The sequence below is a fragment of the Talpa europaea genome (assembly GCF_964194135.1).
Source record: "Talpa europaea genome assembly, chromosome: 8".
Classification (NCBI taxonomy): Eukaryota; Metazoa; Chordata; class Mammalia; order Eulipotyphla; family Talpidae; genus Talpa; species Talpa europaea.
Genome location: NC_140075.1, coordinates 23,271,593 through 23,293,707, shown reverse-complemented (window position 1 = coordinate 23,293,707; position 22,115 = coordinate 23,271,593). Strand labels below are relative to the sequence as shown.

The 22,115-nt window shown below is 40.5% G+C and overlaps 1 protein-coding gene across 2 annotated transcripts in view; it reads right to left on the bottom strand.

The window, feature by feature from the left end:
- SIN3A (SIN3 transcription regulator family member A) overlaps positions 1-21,540 on the bottom strand; it is a gene marked incomplete at both ends in the record, with an annotated part of 40,639 nt that extends 19,099 nt beyond the window's left edge. The window contains 11 exons of one of the 2 annotated variants that reach the window (XM_084239457.1): positions 1,776-1,892; positions 2,461-2,671; positions 3,232-3,350; positions 5,390-5,479; positions 7,130-7,288; positions 7,490-7,642; positions 8,178-8,429; positions 9,454-9,736; positions 10,355-10,461; positions 16,172-16,348; positions 21,337-21,540. In XM_084239457.1, the coding sequence (XP_084095583.1) occupies positions 1,776-1,892; positions 2,461-2,671; positions 3,232-3,350; positions 5,390-5,479; positions 7,130-7,288; positions 7,490-7,642; positions 8,178-8,429; positions 9,454-9,736; positions 10,355-10,461; positions 16,172-16,348; positions 21,337-21,525 (1,857 nt within the window). The remainder of the gene's footprint in view (positions 1-1,775; positions 1,893-2,460; positions 2,672-3,231; positions 3,351-5,389; positions 5,480-7,129; positions 7,289-7,489; positions 7,643-8,177; positions 8,430-9,453; positions 9,737-10,354; positions 10,462-16,171; positions 16,349-21,336) is intronic. The other variant, XM_084239458.1, reaches the window with a different exon arrangement.
- Positions 21,541-22,115: the final 575 nt, after the last annotated feature.

Here is a 22,115-nt window from a genome sequence, read left to right as displayed (position 1 = left end):
TACAAACAATAATAGTTAAAACAATCCCCCAAATGTAAAAAGATCAGTCTTGACGTTAAAGTTTTTCAGGGTAATTTGAAATATTAAGGAAGTAAATTTGTTCCACATTCAGTAGCCCTAAGAGCAGTAACTATCATTCCTTAAGAGGTTCAACCTTCTACATGTACATAACCATTTACATTCTTATTTAATTTGACCCTTATTTTCTTAAAAATAGATATACCTTTTTTTTTAAACTCATTGTTCATTTTTGTACAATGTTTGATTTCAAGTGTAGTTCCCATAAAATTCCTATCACCGATTCACCCGTGAACCATCACCATAGTCTCTTGTGCTCTTCCCTTCCCTGTTTTGATTCCTCTCCTTCCCCTGCAGAATTTTCTAACAAGGGCCTACCCTGACCTGGTTAAGGATATTACTGGCGACCTTCTAGCTTACTTTTCTCTTAGACTTAACACAAGACTCTAAATGAAAAACAGAAAAAGTAGTAAATGAGCAGCCCCAGGGGCCTACAACCATATGTAGGCAGCAGCATTTCCTGAGGTTTCTAGTTTGGGGCCTGGCAGGCCTTTCTGTCAAATATTTCAGCCCCACTTCTCCTTAATTATGGACAAATAAAGACTTGAACTTTCCGGCTCCCTTGTGACTGGACTGGGTCCAGTAACTAGTTCTGAGAAATGAAATGTAAAAGGTGAATGAAAGTAATGTTTTTTACTTGTAGGCTAGCGAATTTAAGGGTTCAAGATCCTTCTGCGCTCTGTGACCTATCATTACCAGCAATGTTCCAGATGGTGGAATTCTGTCAGTCCTGGTCCCCAAGCAATCCTAATGTGCTAAATATCAATGCGCATGCAGCATGGTCAAGAAGTAAATCTATTTTTTCAAGTCCCCAAGATCTGGGAATTATCTATACTGCAGGATTACTAACCTAGCCTAACACACAGAAGGAATGTTTCTCCAAACAAGCCCATCCAAGCCAATCCTAAGCACACACTTCATCACTAAGCACATATCTACCATCACTCCTGTAATCATGGATGGTAACTGATGCTGTCTCTCATTTGCAGGCATGCATGTCAGTTGAGAACAGGAACATCCTATCAAAAAAGGATGCCAGTCTCTAATTTCTAACTCATCAGCTAACAATACTTAATGAACAAGCAGGGCAGGTAAATTTTATATAATACATTAAAAAGGATACAAGCAATTTTGCCTTTTTAGACACAACATTCCTTTTGTTGATAGTATCAGTGCCCTAGACATCAAAACCCCCTGGGGATTCTGAGTCCATGGTTAGTACTCCTAAGCCTGATACAGGGATTCTCTACCATCACCTTTATTCATGTTCTTTCCTTTCCAATTACTTTCAAGTCTGTACTCTCCCCTTTTCTCAAAGGAGTCAAATCACTACCAGAAATATGAGAGAATCCCAGTTCTCACAGGAGAGTTGGTTTGCTAACCATATTAAGAAACCTGCTAAAAACAACAATACATACTTTAAAATAACTTACAAGAGCTTCAAAAAAGCCCAGTGGGCCTTGAGATACTGATTTTATACACCCATAAAACATAATAACCTTTAAAATACCATTAAAAACTCAAAGGATTATTATTTAGCCATCAATGAATAAAATCACATTTGCCATACAAATATTTGCCACTGAAATATATGAGTCTTTGGCTTTTCAGTATTAAAAAGCCAATTCTAACAGATATTTAAGATATCATTTAGCATCTTCCATTCCCCCAAATTTCAAATGGTAAGGAACTTGTACCTCAAAGCGTTCATCTTCACAACGATAGATATGCTCTTCATACTGAGTTTTCTTGGAACTAACAAAGGTGGAGTCCTCAGACCAGGAAGGGAAGGAAACCCAGGTATCATTTAAAACCTTGGGGTTAAAGAAGAGAGATAGAAATAAAAGCATAACAAAGTTTCATGATAATTAAGCATGCTCAATAAAAAGACAAACAAAACTGTAGGGGAGGAAAAAAACAGTTAACATAAATTTCACTAGCAAGTTTACAAAAGCAGCTAGTAAAGAAAAGGTTGTGGGTCTCCCTGGTGGGATAGGGGTTAAGTCTCAGTGCTATCACTGCTAGAGCCTGAGTTCAATCCCTGGCCAGGGAGCTAATTCACAGAGGGAGCAGGAGACCTCTCCTGTCTCATCCACTGCTCCCCTCAGCAGTGTACTTCGGTCAGTCTGCCTGTTCTGCCCCCCACTCTGTCTCTGGTGAATCCTCTCACCCCCCACACTTACCCCCGTACCTCTGGCCTACACAACCAGTTCTTCTACACAAAAAATAAACAAAGAAAAAAAAGACTGTGAATGTTAAGTGTAAAGCACTTTCTCATGAACGGAGAGAAAGGTCTTGATTTCCTTCTCATATAAATTCTCTATCCCGGTACCACCCTCTTCTGGAGGAAGCTCAGCTAATCATTACCAGACAAGACCTTACCTCCTTACAGAGAGGAGTCCGTCCGGTACATTTGGGTTGCTGGTAACTCTTTGGTAGGGCTCGATAGCTGGAGCCCAACCGTTTACAAGAGGCGTAATCTATCTCCATGGCAATGCCTTCTGTGGCTCGTTCCTTTGGAAAGGTTTCCAGATGTACAGACTCCTTATAGCCCAGAAAGTTCTTAAACCAATTAAACAATTCAGGGAATTTCCTGAAGAATCAAACCAAAAACTGGTGAGTAATGAGAAGCATAATGCAGTTATCCTAAGGTATGACTACCACTATCTGGTGTTGGATCAGAACTCTGCTATCAGGGACAAATTCCAATGACAGTTATTATTTCTTGCCTAAGAAGCACTGCTTCCGAGCATCTGACTTCCCTTTCCTGTAGAATCCTCTAAGTCAGTCAAGGTAGTGTTGGAAGAGTTGCAGTGAAACTAGAAATAGCTAGTGATTCTTCAAACTAAGAATACAGTTTCAATGTTCAGACAATTCTTAGGTTGTCAAATACAGTCAGAATTCTAGAACCCTGGAAGAAACTGGCCTCCACAACTCTGAAGCACTGGTCAGGGGATCAGTAAATGCCCTCTCTGCCTATGTTCCATCTCTAGAGTTGAACTAAAATACTGACCAGTTAACTCCTTTAACACTGACATTTTATGAACCAACTGACTCACCACAATCAAATTAATTTTACTATCATGTACTCTCACAAAGTTATCACCTCACCTCCATATGATCCATCAGAGTTAAGTGCCTCATTCCACTTACCCAAGGAAAGGGGAGACTAGCTGCACGAGCTCAGCCCGAGAAATCACCTCCTGGTTGAAGATAACAAGACACCGCAGGAAATTTTCGTAAGCCTCTGCACTCCGCAGGGCCTTTCGCACCTAATGGACACAACCAGGAAAAAAAAAACAAAAAAACAAAACAACAGTTAAGTGGGGAACCAAGAGATCCTAGACTGCTTTTTAAAAGACTAGGGAAATAAGAGCTGGTATTTCGTAATACTAATAAATCACTTAGTTTTTTTGATATAATTATGCTTGAAAATAGGTATCATTTTAAAAGGAAACAGTAAGATATTTATGGATGAAATAGCATATCTGGTATTTGTTTCCAAATAATCTGGGGTGGATAAGGGTAAATATGCAAACAGTAAGGGGCCAAGAGTACTGCATTCCTCCAGTGCACTCCTGGGTGACGAAGCTGAAGGCTGATGATGAGTATCTGAGGGGTCCTTCGGCTATTCTCTTTAACTTACGTTTCAAATTTCCAGCAATAATTTTAGTCTTATCATAAACAAGACAGTTATCTTCTCATATTCTTGATTCTCTGAGCCCTATCAGTTTCTCAAACTTTTGCTTCCTTCCCCAACAGAGGTTTACAACAAGAATCTTTGTCAACAATGTTCTCAATCTTGTAAGGTTTAACTTTTAAAATAAGATATTTCTATCCTCTGACCTGATCCGTTTCCTTCCTCCTTATATAATATTGAGCATTTTAATATCCAAAAACTTAAAAATGTTCAATGGCTACACAAAGTAAAACTAGCCAGGCTAGATAAGCGATCTAGAGTTCGTTTCAAAAGTATTTAGCATTGTAGTCCTTTAGTGAGACTCACCAAACCAAGTGGTTTATCAATAATCTCTCCAGATGGCCTCATACTTTTCATTAATATCAATTAGTAGAAGCTATATGGAGTATGTACCGTGAAAGTCAAAGATCAAGAGCGCTGCCCTTTTTATACAATCTACCATATTCTTTCTTTTAATTTTTTCTTAGCTTTTAAACACAAGTAGACAGAATAGTCTACTGTACCCCACATACTCACCTAGCCTCAATGATCAATATATAATAAGGTAAACAATACTGAATTTTAAAGCAAATTCCAGACATTTCCTCTAGATATATCTCAGTGTGTATTTCAAAGAAATATTTTTAAACATCCCATGATCTTTAAAATAATTCATTTATTCAGGCCCTCCTTCTTTTATCCTCTCCTTGCTACTGGTGGTTGTGACCTGGGCTTCTACATCTGCCTTGAAAGTACCAAGGCAACGCTCAGATGTTTCACGTCAGAGTCAGGACTGTTCGCAGGCAGCAGGCTAGAGAGAGATGGAGGCACCAATCATAGAGATGCTAAATCATTCGCAAAATCAGAGGTGCAAGACAAGGGCAAATCATCACCCAATCAGTCCAAGCTGGTTCCTGCCAGCAAGACAGATGTCCAACAGTTACCAGCTGCTCTGAGGAAACAAACTTGCTATTCATCAAGTTAACTCTGAGAAGGAAGTCAGACACAGAAGGAGAGCAAAACTAACCCACTGTCCAACACTGTTTACACCAGCAATCTCAACTATGACTGCCCATGAGAATCACCCAGGGAGCTTTGAAAACAAATCACAATTCCCATAAAACCTATATGTGATGATACAAGTATCACAACCAAGTAGAAGATTGTAAGTCACCTTAAATCCTCAACAATTAGTAGAGATTTGTATGGACCTGGATATTTATACAACAGGGAGCTCCAAACTCCAAACATCTCTACAGAGGATTATGATGTATATTTTTTCTTAAAAGCTACCTTTAAGCATCATGGGAAAAAAGCTGTAAATTACTGGCAATTACTTCACAAAACCAAAGGAGAAAATGCTACCATTGCTCTAGTTATGCTAGTGGTTACAGTAGAATGAAAGGATCTACAACTGGAAACAATGTTAAAAAGCAGCAAGTCTTATCTGAAAATCTATACCCCCTAAATCATAGTTTTGTAAAACCATTACCTCAACAAAAAATACAATTAAAAAACTAAAAGGAAGTCCTAATCAGCTTGATGCCTCTAACACAAGAGCTTCTTGAGGACAGGGTGATTGTTCTTTTGGCATTAGTAATTGATATCAAATCTAATTTATCCATTACTCACCTTATCAAAAAATAATGATTCTGTTCCTACACCATGCTTGCTGGCATCTGCCATTGAAGAATCCTTTAGGCTGAGCAATTTGGGTTTCTTCTGCAAAAAGAAAAATAAAAACGATGAGTGGATTTCTCTGATTTTTATTTTCATCTCTGCTCAATGATTTCATCACTACTACTGATTAATAATTTGCAACAAATGAGAGAATTCAAGTCACTAATTCGCTTCCAACAATCTTCAATATTTCAATTTGCCTGTCAGCTTCTTTTTCCAGAGTTCACGGGTCACTCTACTCCCCAAATAGTCTATACAAATGGTCAAAGGATTACTGTGCTACTGGAACCTCATCTCACACCCTATCTTTCTAGTTGTGGAGGCAGGCAGAAGAGGCAGCGTACATTGCTTTGAGTGAACAGAAATCTATCTTTAACTTTTAATTATAGCTCAGTAAAAAAGTTCATGAAAAAGGCACAACTTACTTCCCTAACAGAAGGAATAACCATCTTGTCAGCAATAGCCACTCAGACTAATTTAAGATTGCTCTTTCCAAGGGAATGAATAGGCCATGACACAACTGTCCGGCAAGAATTATTTTTAAAAAGTCATCTCCCAACTATCTGTGAAGAAAGGCACACACTTTGGGAGAAGTAGCACATTTACCTTTACCACCTCAGAGGACACTCTCTTAGGAGCCATGTCTTTGCTTACAGTACTGAAGGAGAGAGTAGGGAGGGAATTCTAATGCCCTAATATAGGGTTTCCACCTGTGAGTAATCAAGTGTAGGAGGAGAACATTTCAAGAGAGGAGCCTATCTGCTGACCCTATTCTTGTTACCCTCTTACTCTTTACTGAAGTAAAGAAATTGAAATTATGGGGGGGGGGGGGAGTGAGAGATAGAAACATAAACTATTGCCAGTTCAACTTTGTTACGAACACTAAACAATGGTCCTTCAGAAGTGTGAACACCACCTACATGTCAGTCTTTATAGTTAATCAACTAATTTACCAGTCATCTTACTATTAGAATCTGTAGACATAGATACTCTTATATTATAAACTGCTTTAGAATTCACTGAAACAATAGTCAACACCTACACCTAGCCCACTCCCTAGCACAGCTGTACTACATTAAATAAGGGTGTGGGTTTAGCTTTCTGCAGTCAGATCATCAGTGGTTACTCTAACAAGCAGCATCACATGATAGGCAACTAACAGGAGTTTAAGACCTCCCTCTGCTACAGCCCAAAGTTCCTGCAGATTAGATCCAGCAGCCCAACGAAGGACCTTAAATAAGCTAGGTCTCTCCACACCAGAGATCTTGCACCTTACTCACAGAAGCACTTCTGAGACCAGACTTATTTTCTGGAACAATGCTCAAGCTCAATCTCAGCACAAGGCAGGATTATATCAATAGCATCATATCAGAAGGGAATAATCAGTAAGCCTCAGAAACGCTTGGCAGCAAACAAAAAAACAGATGACAGCTAATAGCAAAGAGAGAAAATAAAGAAAAAAACATCGAGAGTTCAAAAAAGCACAGCAATCTTAGCAATGAAGTGGCATTCCAGCATTGCATAAGAAACTTTGCACCAAGTTTCTGTGACATACACCGACGCACTCCAAATGTCCAGGATCCAACTGTCAACATGATCAGAATATGAACTCAAGACCAACTCTACCTCGCTCGTTCACCAGGATTGCTCCCAAAAGTCAAAACAAGCAGTCACTCCCTAGCCAGGTCTCACCTTCACAGGAGGCGTGGCTCCCGTCCCCGAGTGTCTGCGGATCTGGCAGCCATTCTGGCTGGGCCTCTGTGGCTTGTTGTTTAGTTGGGGCTTCTTCACAGTGCCTCCATGGTCATTTCGTACAGAATCAACTTTCTCAGCAGTTGTTTTGCTTAAAAGCTAATTAAGACACATGAAAGTGATTAATGTTCTTAAAGTATCATTTAGAAAAAGTCCCCTTCTGATTCCAGCTTCCTAACTTATCTAAAACAATAATCCTATTTTTTAATTATCGAAGCAACATTACATTATAACGTTATAGAACTTTCAGTGGTTAAGACAACAATTCTAAATTGTGCAGTTCTTCTAAATAATACTTACCACAGAGCTATTGGCATCGGGTAGAAACTGTCCAAATTCTGACAACAGATCTTCCTGGTTTTTAAAGAGACGAGCTACCTGAGCATATACCTCCTGCTCAGTCAAAGCTGGAGTATAGTTTCCTCCAGCTTCCTTGGCATTTCGCTGCTCTTTCTGATAGAAAATTACAAATGGGAAGAGATCAGATTAGAGGGAAACTGTTGTACTTTCTGGGATGTCTGGCACGGGCTCTGTATGTTATCTACTCTGGCTCCATGTAAAAGAAAGTCTGCTCAAAAACCCTGTTGTAACTATAGGCTTTTAAATTGAGAAAGGAGTGGAAGACGATAGCTGACAAATAATTCCTTTTAAATTTAGGGTAGTGTGCATGAATTCTCACAGGACCACTACCAACTGATAAAGCATCTATCTCCTCCTTCTACTATAGATTAATATAAGTTATCCCCAAACATCATAGATAAACAAGCATGCATTGCACAGAGCAGTTAACTTTAAAAATCCTAACTGGCAATCCTACAATGCAACCCAAGTCAGGAAAATGAAACTGGCTTTATAAACATACTCCAGTTTCTAACTGGTTAACTTCCAGTAAGAACTAGTGGACATAATGGTTATTCAAGTTTCCCTTGGGTTAAATGCCCTGAGAGGGTGACATGGTTAGGACAGGCTAAAAGGGCAACTCTCTTACCTGATATGTGTGCAAAATCTCCAGGAATGCTTTGTAGATGTCTGGCTGGCCCTGGAACCTGTTCTTAATCTTATTAACATAGTTGATAGCATGATTAAACTCCACAGGCTGATTGTTCTGCAAAGATGGGGCCGTTCCCAACGAGATTGTCACTGGTGTATGAGGCTGGACAGGTGGAGAACGTGGGGATGCATATGGTGGGAGTGGGGGAGTCTGCTGATTGGCTGGAGTATGTGCTTGTAGTTGGGAAGGCTAAAAAGAAAAAAGTCTTTATTCTCCTCAGGAACAGAGATGGTTTGACATAGAAAGTTCAAACTAAAGAGAAGGATTCTAAACAACTCATATATTCTTTATTCACTCTGGCCAGGCCATGCTATTAGCCCCAACTCAAAGCACACTGGGAAGGGGTGGGAAGTGTGTAGAGGATCTCACATTCTAGTGCAAATAGTTCGATCTCTAATTTTCTAAACAAAACCTTACAAGTGAAGACATCTCCAATTACAGGGGGTAATTTTCATAGGCAATTACTAAGGTCACCAGCTCAACAGGTGCAAATACAAAAAACCCCCACTCTACACAGATCATAGTTCTCATCAAAAAAGACAACAACTCAAATGTTGCAGAAACTCCACATAATAAAGTCTTCTAATAGAAGATCTCTGTCCAATAGAACTGAGATGAGAAAAAAGTAATATTCTTTATCTGTGCTGTCCTGTGTGATAGTCACTAGCCATCTGAGGTAACTTAGCATTTGAAATGTGGCTTGTGAAACTGAAAAATCATATTTAATTAATTTAAATATAGTCATATGTAGCTAATGGCTGCTATACTAGACTCAGTTCTAGCTCAGGAACTGCCCCATCAATACCACTACCACCACCACAATCTTCTGCTTGGCCTGACAAGACCTAATGTGGTAAATGAAGGAACTTTTGTAAAATGATGAGCCATGTGGGAGACAGCGTATCTGTTCCTAAGATGAACATTTCTGCCCATGTTGAAAAAGCGCTACTACATACAGACAGTCACCAGCTACGGAAACGGATATGGTGAATAAGCAGAAGGTGAGGGCAAGGGTCCTTGTGGACTGCTGAGGGTTGATTTAAACATATCTAAATATGTGGTATATGAAAGGGTACCATTTCATAGGATGTGACTGCTGCATCTTTGAGGAAATCACTATAACTTGTGTACCTAAGTCTATAAGGGGAAATGTCAAAGAAGGAAGCTTTCTATGGATGCATTTCACCTGATGCAAAGTTTTCCAAGTGCTCACCTTGCTGACTTTGGCAGGTGGGGGCTGAGGAGCTGGCTGGGCAGGAGCTGGGGCTGACTGGGCTGAAGGCTGGGAAGGATGTTGGGGTGGTGGCTGAGGCTGGGGCTGGATGCCATGGGTAGGGATCTGATGAACCTGGCCAGGAGTTGTCACGTTCACCATGTCATTAGTTTGCACCTCAATCTTGTAGCCAGGGGGTAAGAAGGTATTGAAGCCCATAATCAGGTCAGGGTGGCCTTTGAACAGCTGGGACACACGACTAATCACTCCCGGAGTGTCGATGCTGATAAAAAAATAAATAAAAGTGGCAACCTTGATAAACATCCTAGTAAGAAAAAATTCACATTCCACTAGGTTCTATTCAGGAAAATAGATAAAAATCTACTATTTGCATATTAGGAAATGAATGACATACAAAGAACTCTAAAATTCCAAAATTTAGCTTCATGTTCGAAAAGGCTTGGTCACAATTTGAGCAGCCTATAATTCACAACTGCAGTCCTATCAAGCAGCTATTCAGTAAATCTAAAGCTCCAACTCCCATGCAAGCCTTTTATACACCAGTATAAATTGCTGTGCGCCTTCACTGTTAGATGAGTTACTCTTATAATAGTGAACTATGCAGAACTAGAGTGTCTTAACTCAAAAAGCAAATAGCCCAATTATTACCAGTCTACTTTCCTGCTTAAGAACTAAGAAAAAATATATTAAAAGGGAGAAAACAACGATCTAGGACCTATAATTTCATCAATGAAATATATAAAATAAAAACATGACCCTAAAAATTAAACCCCTAAAAGGGGCATCCTTTTAGCTTTCAGCAGACAAAATAAGCTCTACCCTTCCTCCAAAATCAACGTTCTAAGCACAGAGTTTGAGTAGAACCACATATATATCTTACCTCTGAGATTTAAATTCTTTCATGATGTCAAGGAAGTCATTGTAGACCTGAGGCTGACTACCAAACTGCAGCTTCACCTGGTCAAGATAGGACAGGGCATCCTCCACCTGAGGCAGGGATAAATCTCAAAGTTACAGAAGAAAATAGGCCAAGAATCACAAAAGCAAGTGATTTATGCTCAAATAAAATTAACACAGCAAATGATGCATAGTAAATATACGAGTGTGTAAAAAATTACTATGAATGCCAATAAAACACGAGCTTAAAATAAAAACCAACTCATGAAATCTATACCCTTGCCTTGGAAAAGTATGGCAAAAATGATTGATTAGTGAGGAATAATAAAATTTATACATCATTCACTTAATTCACTCACATAACAAACATCTACTAAGCTGAAACCTTATCACACCAGGCCCAATGTGAGGTAAGGAATAAATGTCAAACTGCAATCCTTACTTAACAAATTTGTTCCCATCTAATTGGAAATTACCACACAATGGGAATGACCAAAGAGCACATGGGTCAGGCAAACCCAACACCAAAAGAAACTCATGTAGACATAAAGGAAAGACTCCCCAGGAGCAAATGCCAAAACTGAGTAAAAAGATGAGAGTACAAGTTAGCAAAAGTAAAGACACATGAAAAGAGGCAGCAGCAGCACAGGCAAAATCCCAGAAAGGAAACATCTGGAAAAACTGAAAATCGTTTAGTTTGGCTAGGGGATTTGCACTAAAGAGAAGGAATGATGGCAGGTGTCTCAGAGATGATAGAGAAGCAGCAGGATCCAGATCTGAAGGACTTATAAATCCTGTTGAAAAGTGATTGAGATTTCTTCATCTGCATCTTAGGTTACACAGCCTGGCTAGTGTTGAGAATATGTTGGTGCAAAGTTAGGATCACTGAAAGGAGGTAGGGAGACCAGTTATGCTAGGACTAACTGATGCCAACAATAGTGATTTGCATTACAGTACTGGGGCCTCCCTGGTGGCACTATGAAGCTATCTGCAGCCTCTGCAGCATGAGTTCAATCCCCCTGACTGGCCAGGGAGCTACCCATATGGCGCAGCAGACCTCTCCTGACTCGCCCGCTGATCCCCTCAGCAGTGTATTTCAGTCAGTCTGCCTGTTCTGGTCCCCACTCTGTCTCTGGTGAATCCTCTCACTGCCCCCCCTCACCTCTGGCCTGTACCCCAGTTCTTGTATGCACAAATAAATATTTAAAAAAATCACAGTACTGGCTAAAAGAATAGAAAGAAGTGATAGATATAAGAGTTGACAGGATTTGGGGACTGACTAGCTATGGGAAATTAAAGGGAGGGAGTATTCACTAAGTTACAAATTATTTGGACACTCACCAAAATGAACAGGTTTGAAGGGCTAGGAAGTTGTAAGTCTGATTTTGGACAATGTCAGTTATTTAGGAGACTTCCAAAGAACAACCAAGTGTTTCCTATAAATCTAACATTCTAAATTATACAAAGTATCAAGCCTAGGAAAGTTTCAGACATAGACATCTGATTTGATAAGCCCACTCTTGTGAAATATTGTGAATAGAACATTTATGTTCAGACAGACACTATACCGGTAGTGTTTCTATTTAAGTATGGTTTGCTAAGTTTTTTTGGGGAGTCTGGGAATGCTGTGACAATTTATATGGAATAGTACTTAAGAGGTCCCAGACCCAAATGTCACCTACCAAATCATGCCAAGTAGGAACGCTTGTACTTTTAAGATAGCAGTGGATATCTGTACTTGGTCAGTTCCCACTCATTTGATAGTTTATTTTCTGCACTTTACAAATAACATGACACTGTCTGTTGAAATTCAATGAACTATTTAATTCATACTCAAAACTTTCCATACTGAAATGCTGCATTAATGACAGTTTAACAAATAGTTAATAGCATTCACAATAAAGGAGCTACAAAAATAAAAAACACACTGTGGTATTACAACAGAGAAAAAAAGTGCAGAAACCTAAAGAATTACCTGTGATGTGTGTATATTGGAGGAAAAAGGATTTGAAGATCATAGTGAGCAACTATTTTAAAATTCATTATAAAATAACACTGCTTTAAAAACACAACATGGGGCCTCCCTGGTGGCACAGCAGTTGAGCGCTGGGTTGCGAAGCTGCCCGCAGCTTCGGCAGCACCGGTTCGATCCCCGTCTGCTCCCCAGCCACCGGAGGAGGGTCCCACATGGCGTGCAGACCTCTCCTGCCGCCTGCTGCTCCCCTCAGCAGTGTACTTCAGTCCTTCTGCCTGCTCTGCTCCCTGCTCTGACTCTGGTGAATTCTCTCACCCTCCCGCGCTTCTGACTGTACCCAGTGCTTGTATAAATAAACAAACAAACAAATAAATCTTTAAAAAAAAATAAAAAATAAAAATAAAAACACAACAAGATAGGGCCTCCATGGTGGCACGTGGGTTAAGTCTCAGCACTATCAAGATACTGCCAGCTACTGCAGCATGAGTTCAATCCCTGGCCAGGGAGCTAACCCACATGGCACAGTAGACCTCTCCTATCTTGCCCGCTGCTTCCCTCAGCAGTGTATTTCACTCAGTCTGCCTGTTCTGTTCCCCACTATGTCTCTGGTGAGTCCTCTCACCTCCTACATTTCTGGTTGACACCCCAGTTCCTGTATGCATAAGTAAATAGAAATAAATCTTAAAAAACACACACCATGACACTCACATTACAAATACCTGCACAAAAGAACAAGTGAGGAAATTCTCTGATTACCTGAAGTACTCTTTATAAAACCATGTGCATAGTTTCAGGAAACCCAACTTAGAAAAAACAGCCTGGAACTAGTCACTTAGAAGCTACAGACTTAAGGAGGCATTTGGTAGACCCTCAGACTCTGCCGATGGATTTTCCTGGCTCACCTCTACAGGCATTTATCAAGGTGCCTAATCTCTTAAGTTCACAATGTTGTTAGGAAGACAAATACAAACTATTGTAGAAAGAACTTGCTAAATATGTGCCAAAAAGCTGTTTTTGGCATTCAAAAACCAAATCACACCAAACATGCTTCAAATCCTCCTTGTCATTAATCTGCCAAAGACAAAAAAGGAGTATAAACCATTGTGCAATGGTCTATGAATGAAGTAACCTAAGCACTTCTCCCTGAACACTTCCTTATAGAATATATGGTTTATTGATGTTGATTCAAATGCTTGTAAAACATTTTAAGACTGATCCAAGTATGGTAACAATATGGTAATACTGAATTAAATCACCTGGAGGCACAAGAAAGCATTTTCTCTCTCCTCATTAGCTAAGAAACCCAACAAATGAGTGTGTTAAGGAATCACATCCAAGAGCTTGTAACTGAAAGTCCTAACTCTACCTGTGACTTCATGACATAACCCCAACTACAAAGCCTGCTTCTCAATGAAGTGCAATCTATATAAGGATACCCAGGAGTCCTGTAAGGACAGTGAGTGCTGTGCTCTGACAGGGCAGGCTCAAAAAGGCCACAGATAGAAATATATTTTTGTTAGTTATTTAAGAGCAAGCTTAGTTTTTTTTTTTTTTTGCAACATTAAGGTATTAACTGCTGAATAGTTTAAATTATAGCAAATCAATTAAAAAATATTTTCAGGATCGGGCCTCCCCGGTGGCGCAGCGGTTGAGCGCTGGGTTGTGAAGCTGCCCGCAGCCTCTGCAGCGCCGGTTCGATCCCCGGCTGCTCCCGGGACACCAGAGGAGGGTCCCACATGGCGCGCAGACCTCTCCTGCCGCCCGCTGCTCCCCTCAGCAGTGTACTTCGGTCCTTCTGCCTGCTCTGCTCCCCGCTCTGGCTCTGGTGAATTCTCTCACCCTCCCGCGCTTCTGACTGTACCCAGTGCTTGCATAAATAAATAAATAAATAAATAATCTTAAAAAAAAAAATATTTTCAGGATCTGGAGAAGTGCTAATTCACAGCAATAATGTATTTTATTATTTTTTTTAAAGATTTATTCATTTATTTATTATTTATTTTATTTATTTATTTTTATACAAGCACTGGGTACAGTCAGAAGCGCGGGAGGGTGAGAGAATTCACCAGAGCCAGAGCGGGGAGCAGAGCAGGCAGAAGGACCGAAGGACACTGCTGAGGGGAGCAGCGGGCGGCAGGAGGGGTCTGCGCGCCATGTGGGACCCTCCTCCGGTGGCCGGGGAGCAGCCGGGGATCGAACCGGCACCGCAGACGCAGCGGGCAGCTTCGCAACCCAGCGCTCAACCGCTGCGCCACCAGGGAGGCCCAGCAATAATGTATTTTAGTACACAGTCATCATTCTACAAGCAGAGTAAATATGTTTGAGGAAAGCACTGATAAGCCTACACAAATTTTCCCAAAGAGCCCAGAACGATGTGTCAGGCCCCCAAAATTTGTATTCTCTTTAAAGATTATGCTTAAGTATAGTCAACTCTTAATTACTTCAGGTAATACAAACAAAATCCTTCTACACAGCTTAACTTTGATATGCTTGGTATTCATGGAGCATTTCATTTCCTTTGCCCAATATTAAACCAATCCCTGAGACTCCAAATCAATGAGGACAGGGGTCATGGAGAGCTAGATTAAGTACCAAGGAAAACAGAAGTCCAAAATATTTGCTACACCTGGATGTGTCCTTCAAGGTGTCCTTCCTACCTGCAAAATACTATAAATAGGCTGGTATGATCAAATGACGATCTAACCTCTAATCTCTTTATAGTTCTTTAATATTTCCTATACTTGATTTTAAATTTTACATAAAAGTAAAATTAGAAAAATTGAAATCTGGAACACTTGCTGCAACAATCACACATTTTGAAAAGTAACACTCAAGCAGAGAGGTTAGCTGGGAACACAAGCTTCAGTTCTCCAGATGCCTCATGAATTTCAAAGCACTGAAAACCTACAAGCACATACTCAGAACAGATGAAAACACTGACACTTCATTCACAACTGCAATATTCCCCAAACTTTAATAAAGTTCTCCAAAAAAGAGCATGTGTTTTATGAAGAATGGACGTGAAGATGCCAGACAATTCAGCTATTCATAAACTGGGAAAAAAAGACTAAATTGTTAAGTTTATAATGGTCTGATTTACTATACAGACCTGTAGCCACCACGTGTGTTCAATAAAACCTTTTAGGATGCTAAAAACCAAGTGTTCAAAGGGAAGCATCTAAAAAATGGACTTTTGTTTATTTTGTAGGAAAATGGTTCCTCAATACTGTTATGATTTGAGTACCATGCATCACACGTTCCTAAAACACTTCATGCGGAATTCTTTGCCTCAAACACTGGTGCTAAGGTGGGAAACTGAAGTAGGTTTAAAAAAAAAAAAAACCAGGGCCTCCCCGGTGGCGCAGCGGTTGAGCGCTGGGTTGCGAAGCTGCCCGCGGCCTCTGCGGCGCCGGTTCGATCCCCGGCTGCTCCCCGGCCACCAGAGGAGGGTCCCACATGGCGTGCAGACCTCTCCTGCCGCCCGCTGCTCCCCTCAGCAGTGTACTTCGGTCCTTCTGCCTGCTCTGCTCCCCACTCTGGCTCTGGTGAATTCTCTCACCCTCCCGTGCTTCTGACTGTACCCAGTGCATGTATAAACAAAACAAACAAACAAACCAGCAAACAAATAAATAAAGCATGCCTCTATAAAAAAAAAAAAAACAATCTTATCTGTTATTTAAAAAAAAAAAAAAAAAAAAAACCAGAAAACTTCTTGTGATTCAACTCCTAGTCTAGCCTGTTAAAAGTTGCAACACCACTACAAATAGGCTGGAGCCAATATTTCCTGCTGAGAGAGAAACCTGAAGAAAAGGAGCTGAACACCACCTTGAGTCTCTGAAACTGCTGCTGCCCCTGCACTGGTGCAACTGGTGGGGCTGGATGAGCATGGCTCTGCACCACCTGGCCTCCATGGGGCTGCACAGCTGCTGGGTGGTGATGGCTGCTGTGAACTGCTGCGATGGTGGGCCCGTGACTGCCAGAGCTCTGCGGCACAGCTGAAACCTGCAGTAGATGGAATACAGAAAACAGGTAAGAAACTTTAAGGCCTGTGTACTCTTCTCCAAATGCATCAGAAGAGGACATGTGCATATCTTTACATACACGAAGGTCATTTAGAAATCCAACTTCCCCACAAGGTGATTGGTGAAATAAATCAGAGCCCACCAATATTATAACAGAATTTTCTGCAGCTATTGAAAACTTATATAGCCCAGGGTTTCTTAAACCACCCATGGTTGACGGTCCAATTTTTCTGTTTCTTAAATTCTAATCCATCATGTACCACTATGCTTTCATAAAATGTAATTACAATAAATTACTAAGAAAATGAGATAAAAATACATAGGACTATAATTTTCCTTACTAGATTTTACAGACAAAAAATTACAATGTCCGGGCCTCCCTGGTAGCACAAGGGGTTAGGACGCAGCTGATGAAGCTGTACACAGCCGCTGCAGCATAAGTTCGATCCCCGGCCAGGGAGCAACCCACATGGCGCAGCAGACCTCTCCTGAGTCACCCGCTGCTCCCCTCAGCAGTGTATTTCAGTCAGTCTGCCTGTTCTGTCCCCACTCTGTCTCTGGTGAATCCTTTCACCCCCAGAATCTCTGGCCTGTACCCAGTTCTTGGATGCATAAATAAATAAATCTTTAAAAAAAAATTACAATGTCCAGTCACCATACAAGTTTCTTAATTTCTGGGCTCACATCATTACTGACTAGTAAATGCATAGTTTAATATGAAAAAAAGTTCACAAACATGTTGAATACATTCACGTGTTACATATAGATTTAACTTTATTTTTTTTTATTTTTTAAAGATTTACGTATTTATGTATTTATTTATACAAGCACTGGGTATAGTCAGAAGTGTGGGAGGGTGAGAGAATTCACCAGAGCCAGAGCAGGGAACAGAACAGGCAGACTGACGAAATACACTGCTGAGGGGAGCAGCGGGCATAGCAGGAGAGGTCTGCGCACCATGTGGGACCCCCGCTGACGGCCGGGGATCGAACCGGCGCTGCAGAGGCTGCGGACAGCTTTGCAGCCCAGGCTCAACTGCTGTGCCACCAAAGGAGGCCCTTAACTTTATTTTTAAATTTTAAATAATTTTTCTTACAAAGAAGTATATACAATACAATAAGATTTTAAACCAGGGCCTCCCCTGGTGGCGCAGGCGGTTGAATGCCGCGCTGTGAAGCTGTCCATAGCCTCTGCAGCACTGGTTCGATCCCAGCCAGCCAGCGAGGGTCCTACATGGCGCGGCAGACCTCTCCTGCCGTGCCTGCTGCTCCCCTCAGCAGTGTATTTCGTCAGTCTATCTGTTGTTCCCCGCTCTGTCTCTGGTGAATCCTCTCACCCTCCCGCGCATCTGGCCTGTACCCCAGCTCTTGTATAAATAAATAAAATAAATCTTAAAAAAAAAAAATTTAAACCATAGACAACAAATATATAGCAAAGTACTAGCACTTTATTTACCTTGTGTTGGTGGGATCAGAGAAGATTTTTACTTTGTTTTATTTATTTTGCTTATCTTTATTTGCTACTTTTAAAGCAAAACAAAAATTTCTTCCCAATTATTGATAATCTGGGCTCAAACATTTCTATTCTGGGCCTCCCTGGTTAAGATGCAACCTTAACCCCTTGTGAAGCTATCTGCAGCCACTGCAGCACAAGTTCAATCCCCAGCCAGGGAGCTACCCATATGGCGCAGCAGACCTCTCCTGACTTGCCTGTTCCTCCCCTCAGCAGTGTATTTCAGTTGATCTGCTTGTTCTGTTTAGGGATGAAATAAAGGCATAAGCCCCTTCCCTTAGAGCCTTTTTATTTTCCTATCTCAGAACTGTTGAGGACAACATGCCTGATTTGCCATAGCTCCAAAAAAGGAGACTAAATAACTAAATAAGAAGTTTTCTTTCTTTAAACAATGTAAGCTGTGTATTATAACTTGAAGAACAATTTTTTCAATTTCTCACAAATTTATAAATATTACCTCAGGCAGAGGAGAAGGTGGGAACTGGAACAAATACCAATCCACGGAAACAATTCAAAACACATTAGGAATAAAAAAAACTTTTTTTAGACAATTCTAAAAGCTCTAATACATCTGTTGCCAAAAAGGGCTATTATTCTTAGTTTCTATATTTCTTTTTTTTTTTTAAAGATTTATTTATTTTATGCATACAAGAGCTGGGGTACAGGCCAGAGGTGGGGGTGGTGGTGAGAGGATTCACCAGAGACAGAGTAGGAAGCAAATCAGACAGACTGACCAAAGTGCACTGCTGAGGAAAGTCAGGAGAGGTCTGCTGCGCCATGTGGGTAGTTCCCTGGCCGCCCGGGGTTTGAACTCATGCTGCAGATTGCTTCAGAGTGCGGTGCTTAACCCCTTGCGCCACCATGGAGGCCCTTAGTTTCTATATTTCAAAGGCATGTGTTGAACATGTTTTTATGATTTAATTAGAGCTTGTAAGTATTTGACATTGCTGGCTTTACACATCGTGTTATACTTTCTAGTAGGAATAGGTATAACTAAGCCAAGTGCAAGAAACAGTCATGAACCTGTTCAGATAAAAGTCATCACCCAAGGACACAAGCAACCTTCTTTTCTTCAAGTCCTAACTTAAAGACTCACTCTGTGCCAGTCCTGATTGCTCATTATAATAATTCAAAGGGCACTCCTGAGGAATCACCATTTCTTACTTCACCTGGATTTCCTTCTTTTATTAAAAACAAATTCCTGGGACTCCCTGGTGGCGCAAGGGGTTAAGACGCAGCACTATGAAGCTATCCATAGACACTGCAGTATGAGTTCGATCCCTGGCCAGGGAGGTGACCCACATGACGTAGCAGACCTCTCCTGTCTCGCCTACTGCTCCCCTCAGCAGTGGATTTCAGTACATCGTCCTTTTCTGCTCCCCACTGTCTCTGGTGAATTCTCTCACCCGTCACCCCTCCCCCCACATGCATCTCTGGCCTGCACCCCAGCTCTTGTATGCATGAATAAATAAATCTTAAAAAAAAATTCCTAAAAAATGTCATTGCTAGGTCAAAAAGAAACTGAAGGATCTGACACAAACTGTCAAACTGCTCTCAAGAAAGATTACACCAATTTATATTCCCAGTACCAAACACATTTAAAAAAGTCACTAAGGAGTTGGACTGCAGAAAGCTTTTCCAGACCAATTAAATAAAGTATGCCTGAGACTGACAGATGCAATGAATTAAAAAAAATTTTTGAGGGGCCTCCCTGGTGGCGCAAGGGGTTAAGATGCAACCTATGAAGTTGTCCACAGCCACTGCAGCACGAGTTCGATCCCTGTCTGACCAGGGAGCAACCCACATGGTGCAGCAGACCTCTCCTGTCTCGCCCGCTGCTCCCCTCAGCAGTATACTTAGGTCAATCTGCCTGTTCTGTTTCCTACTCTGTCTCTGGAGAATCCTCTCACCCCCCACATCTCTGGCCTGTACCCAGTTCTTATATGCATAAATAAAGAAATTCTTAAACAAAAATTTCATATATATATATTTTTTTCAAGTTGAAACTTGTCCACTATATATATTAAGTGAAAAGAGCAAATAATAACACAGTATATGCTATATGACCCAGAGTGTGTAACAAGGCAAAGTCTATTAGATAGCTAAGTAGGTAAATCTAGATATGCTTATAATAATGCACACAAAAATCTGGATACCCAAGAAATCCACGAACAGTCTGAAGGATCAGAGGAAGAAATTTTGTATGTTTTTTAAACCATGGAGATATTTACTTTCATTATTAAGAGGAAAAGAAACAAATTTTTTTTTATAAAACAGGACAGACATAAATTATCAATGTTAGTATGTAGAAATGATATGAATATACAATACTGGTGGGACGATAAATTGGTAAAACTTTGAAAAAACTATTTGACATTACTTGTGAAAGCTGAAGATACATATACCTTCTTTAACCCAGCGATTCTTGTCCTAAATACATGAGATACTCTTCCTCAAGTGCCCTCAAACCTGCGAGTGGTCTCAAAAAGATACAGCATTTGCACCAGAATGTGAACCAACTACTAACAAGCACACTATTTCATTTAGCTGTCTCCCCAAAATCCCAAGACTCTCTTGATTTAAAAAAAAAAAAAAAGTGCGTTGATTTAAATTTTGGTTCAAGCTTATCTTGTCATGGATTGCCACTGTGAGTACAAATCCACTAGAAGGAATGCCTAAGACATACAAGAAAGCATCTTTCTAATAGCAAAAACCTGGAAACAGTCAGTCCACCATCAGAAGAATGGATAAATTAGTTGCAGCCATGAAATTCATAACTGTAAAAACTACTCAATTATAGTTACACCAAAATATGGATGTCTCAGGGACCGGAGAAAATATTGTCATTTTATAAAATTCAAAAATACCCAAGCTAAACAATTTTATTGGCTAGTGATATAAACAAAAATGATTTTAAAACACTAAGAAAGTCAAGAGAATGGTAAACACAAAGTGTAGGTTAGTGGCTACTTCTGAAAGGAAGGAAAAGGAAAAAGGACAGGACACCCAGTAAAATGCAAAGATCCTGACAACATTCCTTAAAACAAAAAACGAACTTACGTGAGTACACAGCTATGCATTGCCTTTTTTTTTTTTTAAAAAGATTTATTTATAGAAGCGCTGGGGTACAGGCCAGAGGCGCAGAGGGTGAGAGAATTCACCAGTCAGAGCAGGAACAGACCAGGCAGAAGGATGGAAGTACACTACTGAGGGAGATAGAAGAGGTCTGCTGCGCCATGTGGGACTCTCCCTGGCTGGCCAGTAGACAGCCTCGCAGCGCCCCGCTCAATGGGCTGCGCTACTGGGGAGGCCCTGCTGATGTTATTTTTATACCCCACACATATCCGGCAATTATTTATTTCTATGTAGCCAAATTCTTACAACAAAAATTTTTTGGTTCGATGAGATCACCAGTGGTCTTCCTTCACTCCTAGTTACTGGTGGGCCTTTGTTTACCTGATAGCTGGGTGTGACAGAGTACTGGATTCCCGTGGCTGACTGCATGGTCTCAGATACTGCTTCATATACGGGAGGGGCAGGGGCAAGCACCCGATGCTGGTGAGGAAAAGCCTCTGTGCCACCAGGGATCCGACGCTGCTGAGCCGCATACACCGGTGACTCCTGGTCATCCAAACGTCGCTTCATTCTGCACTCATGCTCAGAGATGCACTACAAAATCTGTAGAAACCAAAAACAATGACATGTAAACCAATCCATACCGCAGTATAGTGCGTATAATGTAAGATCGGTCACCCAAATTTAGTTATCGGCTCGATTCTCACAACCCACAATCTAGTATATCTTAGAGATGGTGACTGGTAGTAAAAGCGCATGCTTGTGCACACATACTCCAGCTCCACCATGAACAGGCTATCATCATGCAAAGATATAAATTTATTTTTATTTTTCTCAAGACATAAATTTAAATAAATTTTAATTTAGTATTGCAAAGCTGAAAAAATAACCTCCAATTTCAAAATTCATAAACATATCTTTCTTTTATTTCCTAGTTTTCTCCCCGACAAACCATCATTCGTAATATTAATTACATATTAACATGCTACAAAAAATATGCAACTGCATCTTCCTAACACCTCTCAAAACCTACACTATAACTGTAGTTGAATTTTTAAAAGTTGATTATTTCTACAATTAAATGGTATCATGGAAACAGCACCGGGACAGGTACATGAAGACAATGGTTCTAATTTTTAATGTTATCTTTTTATAAATTT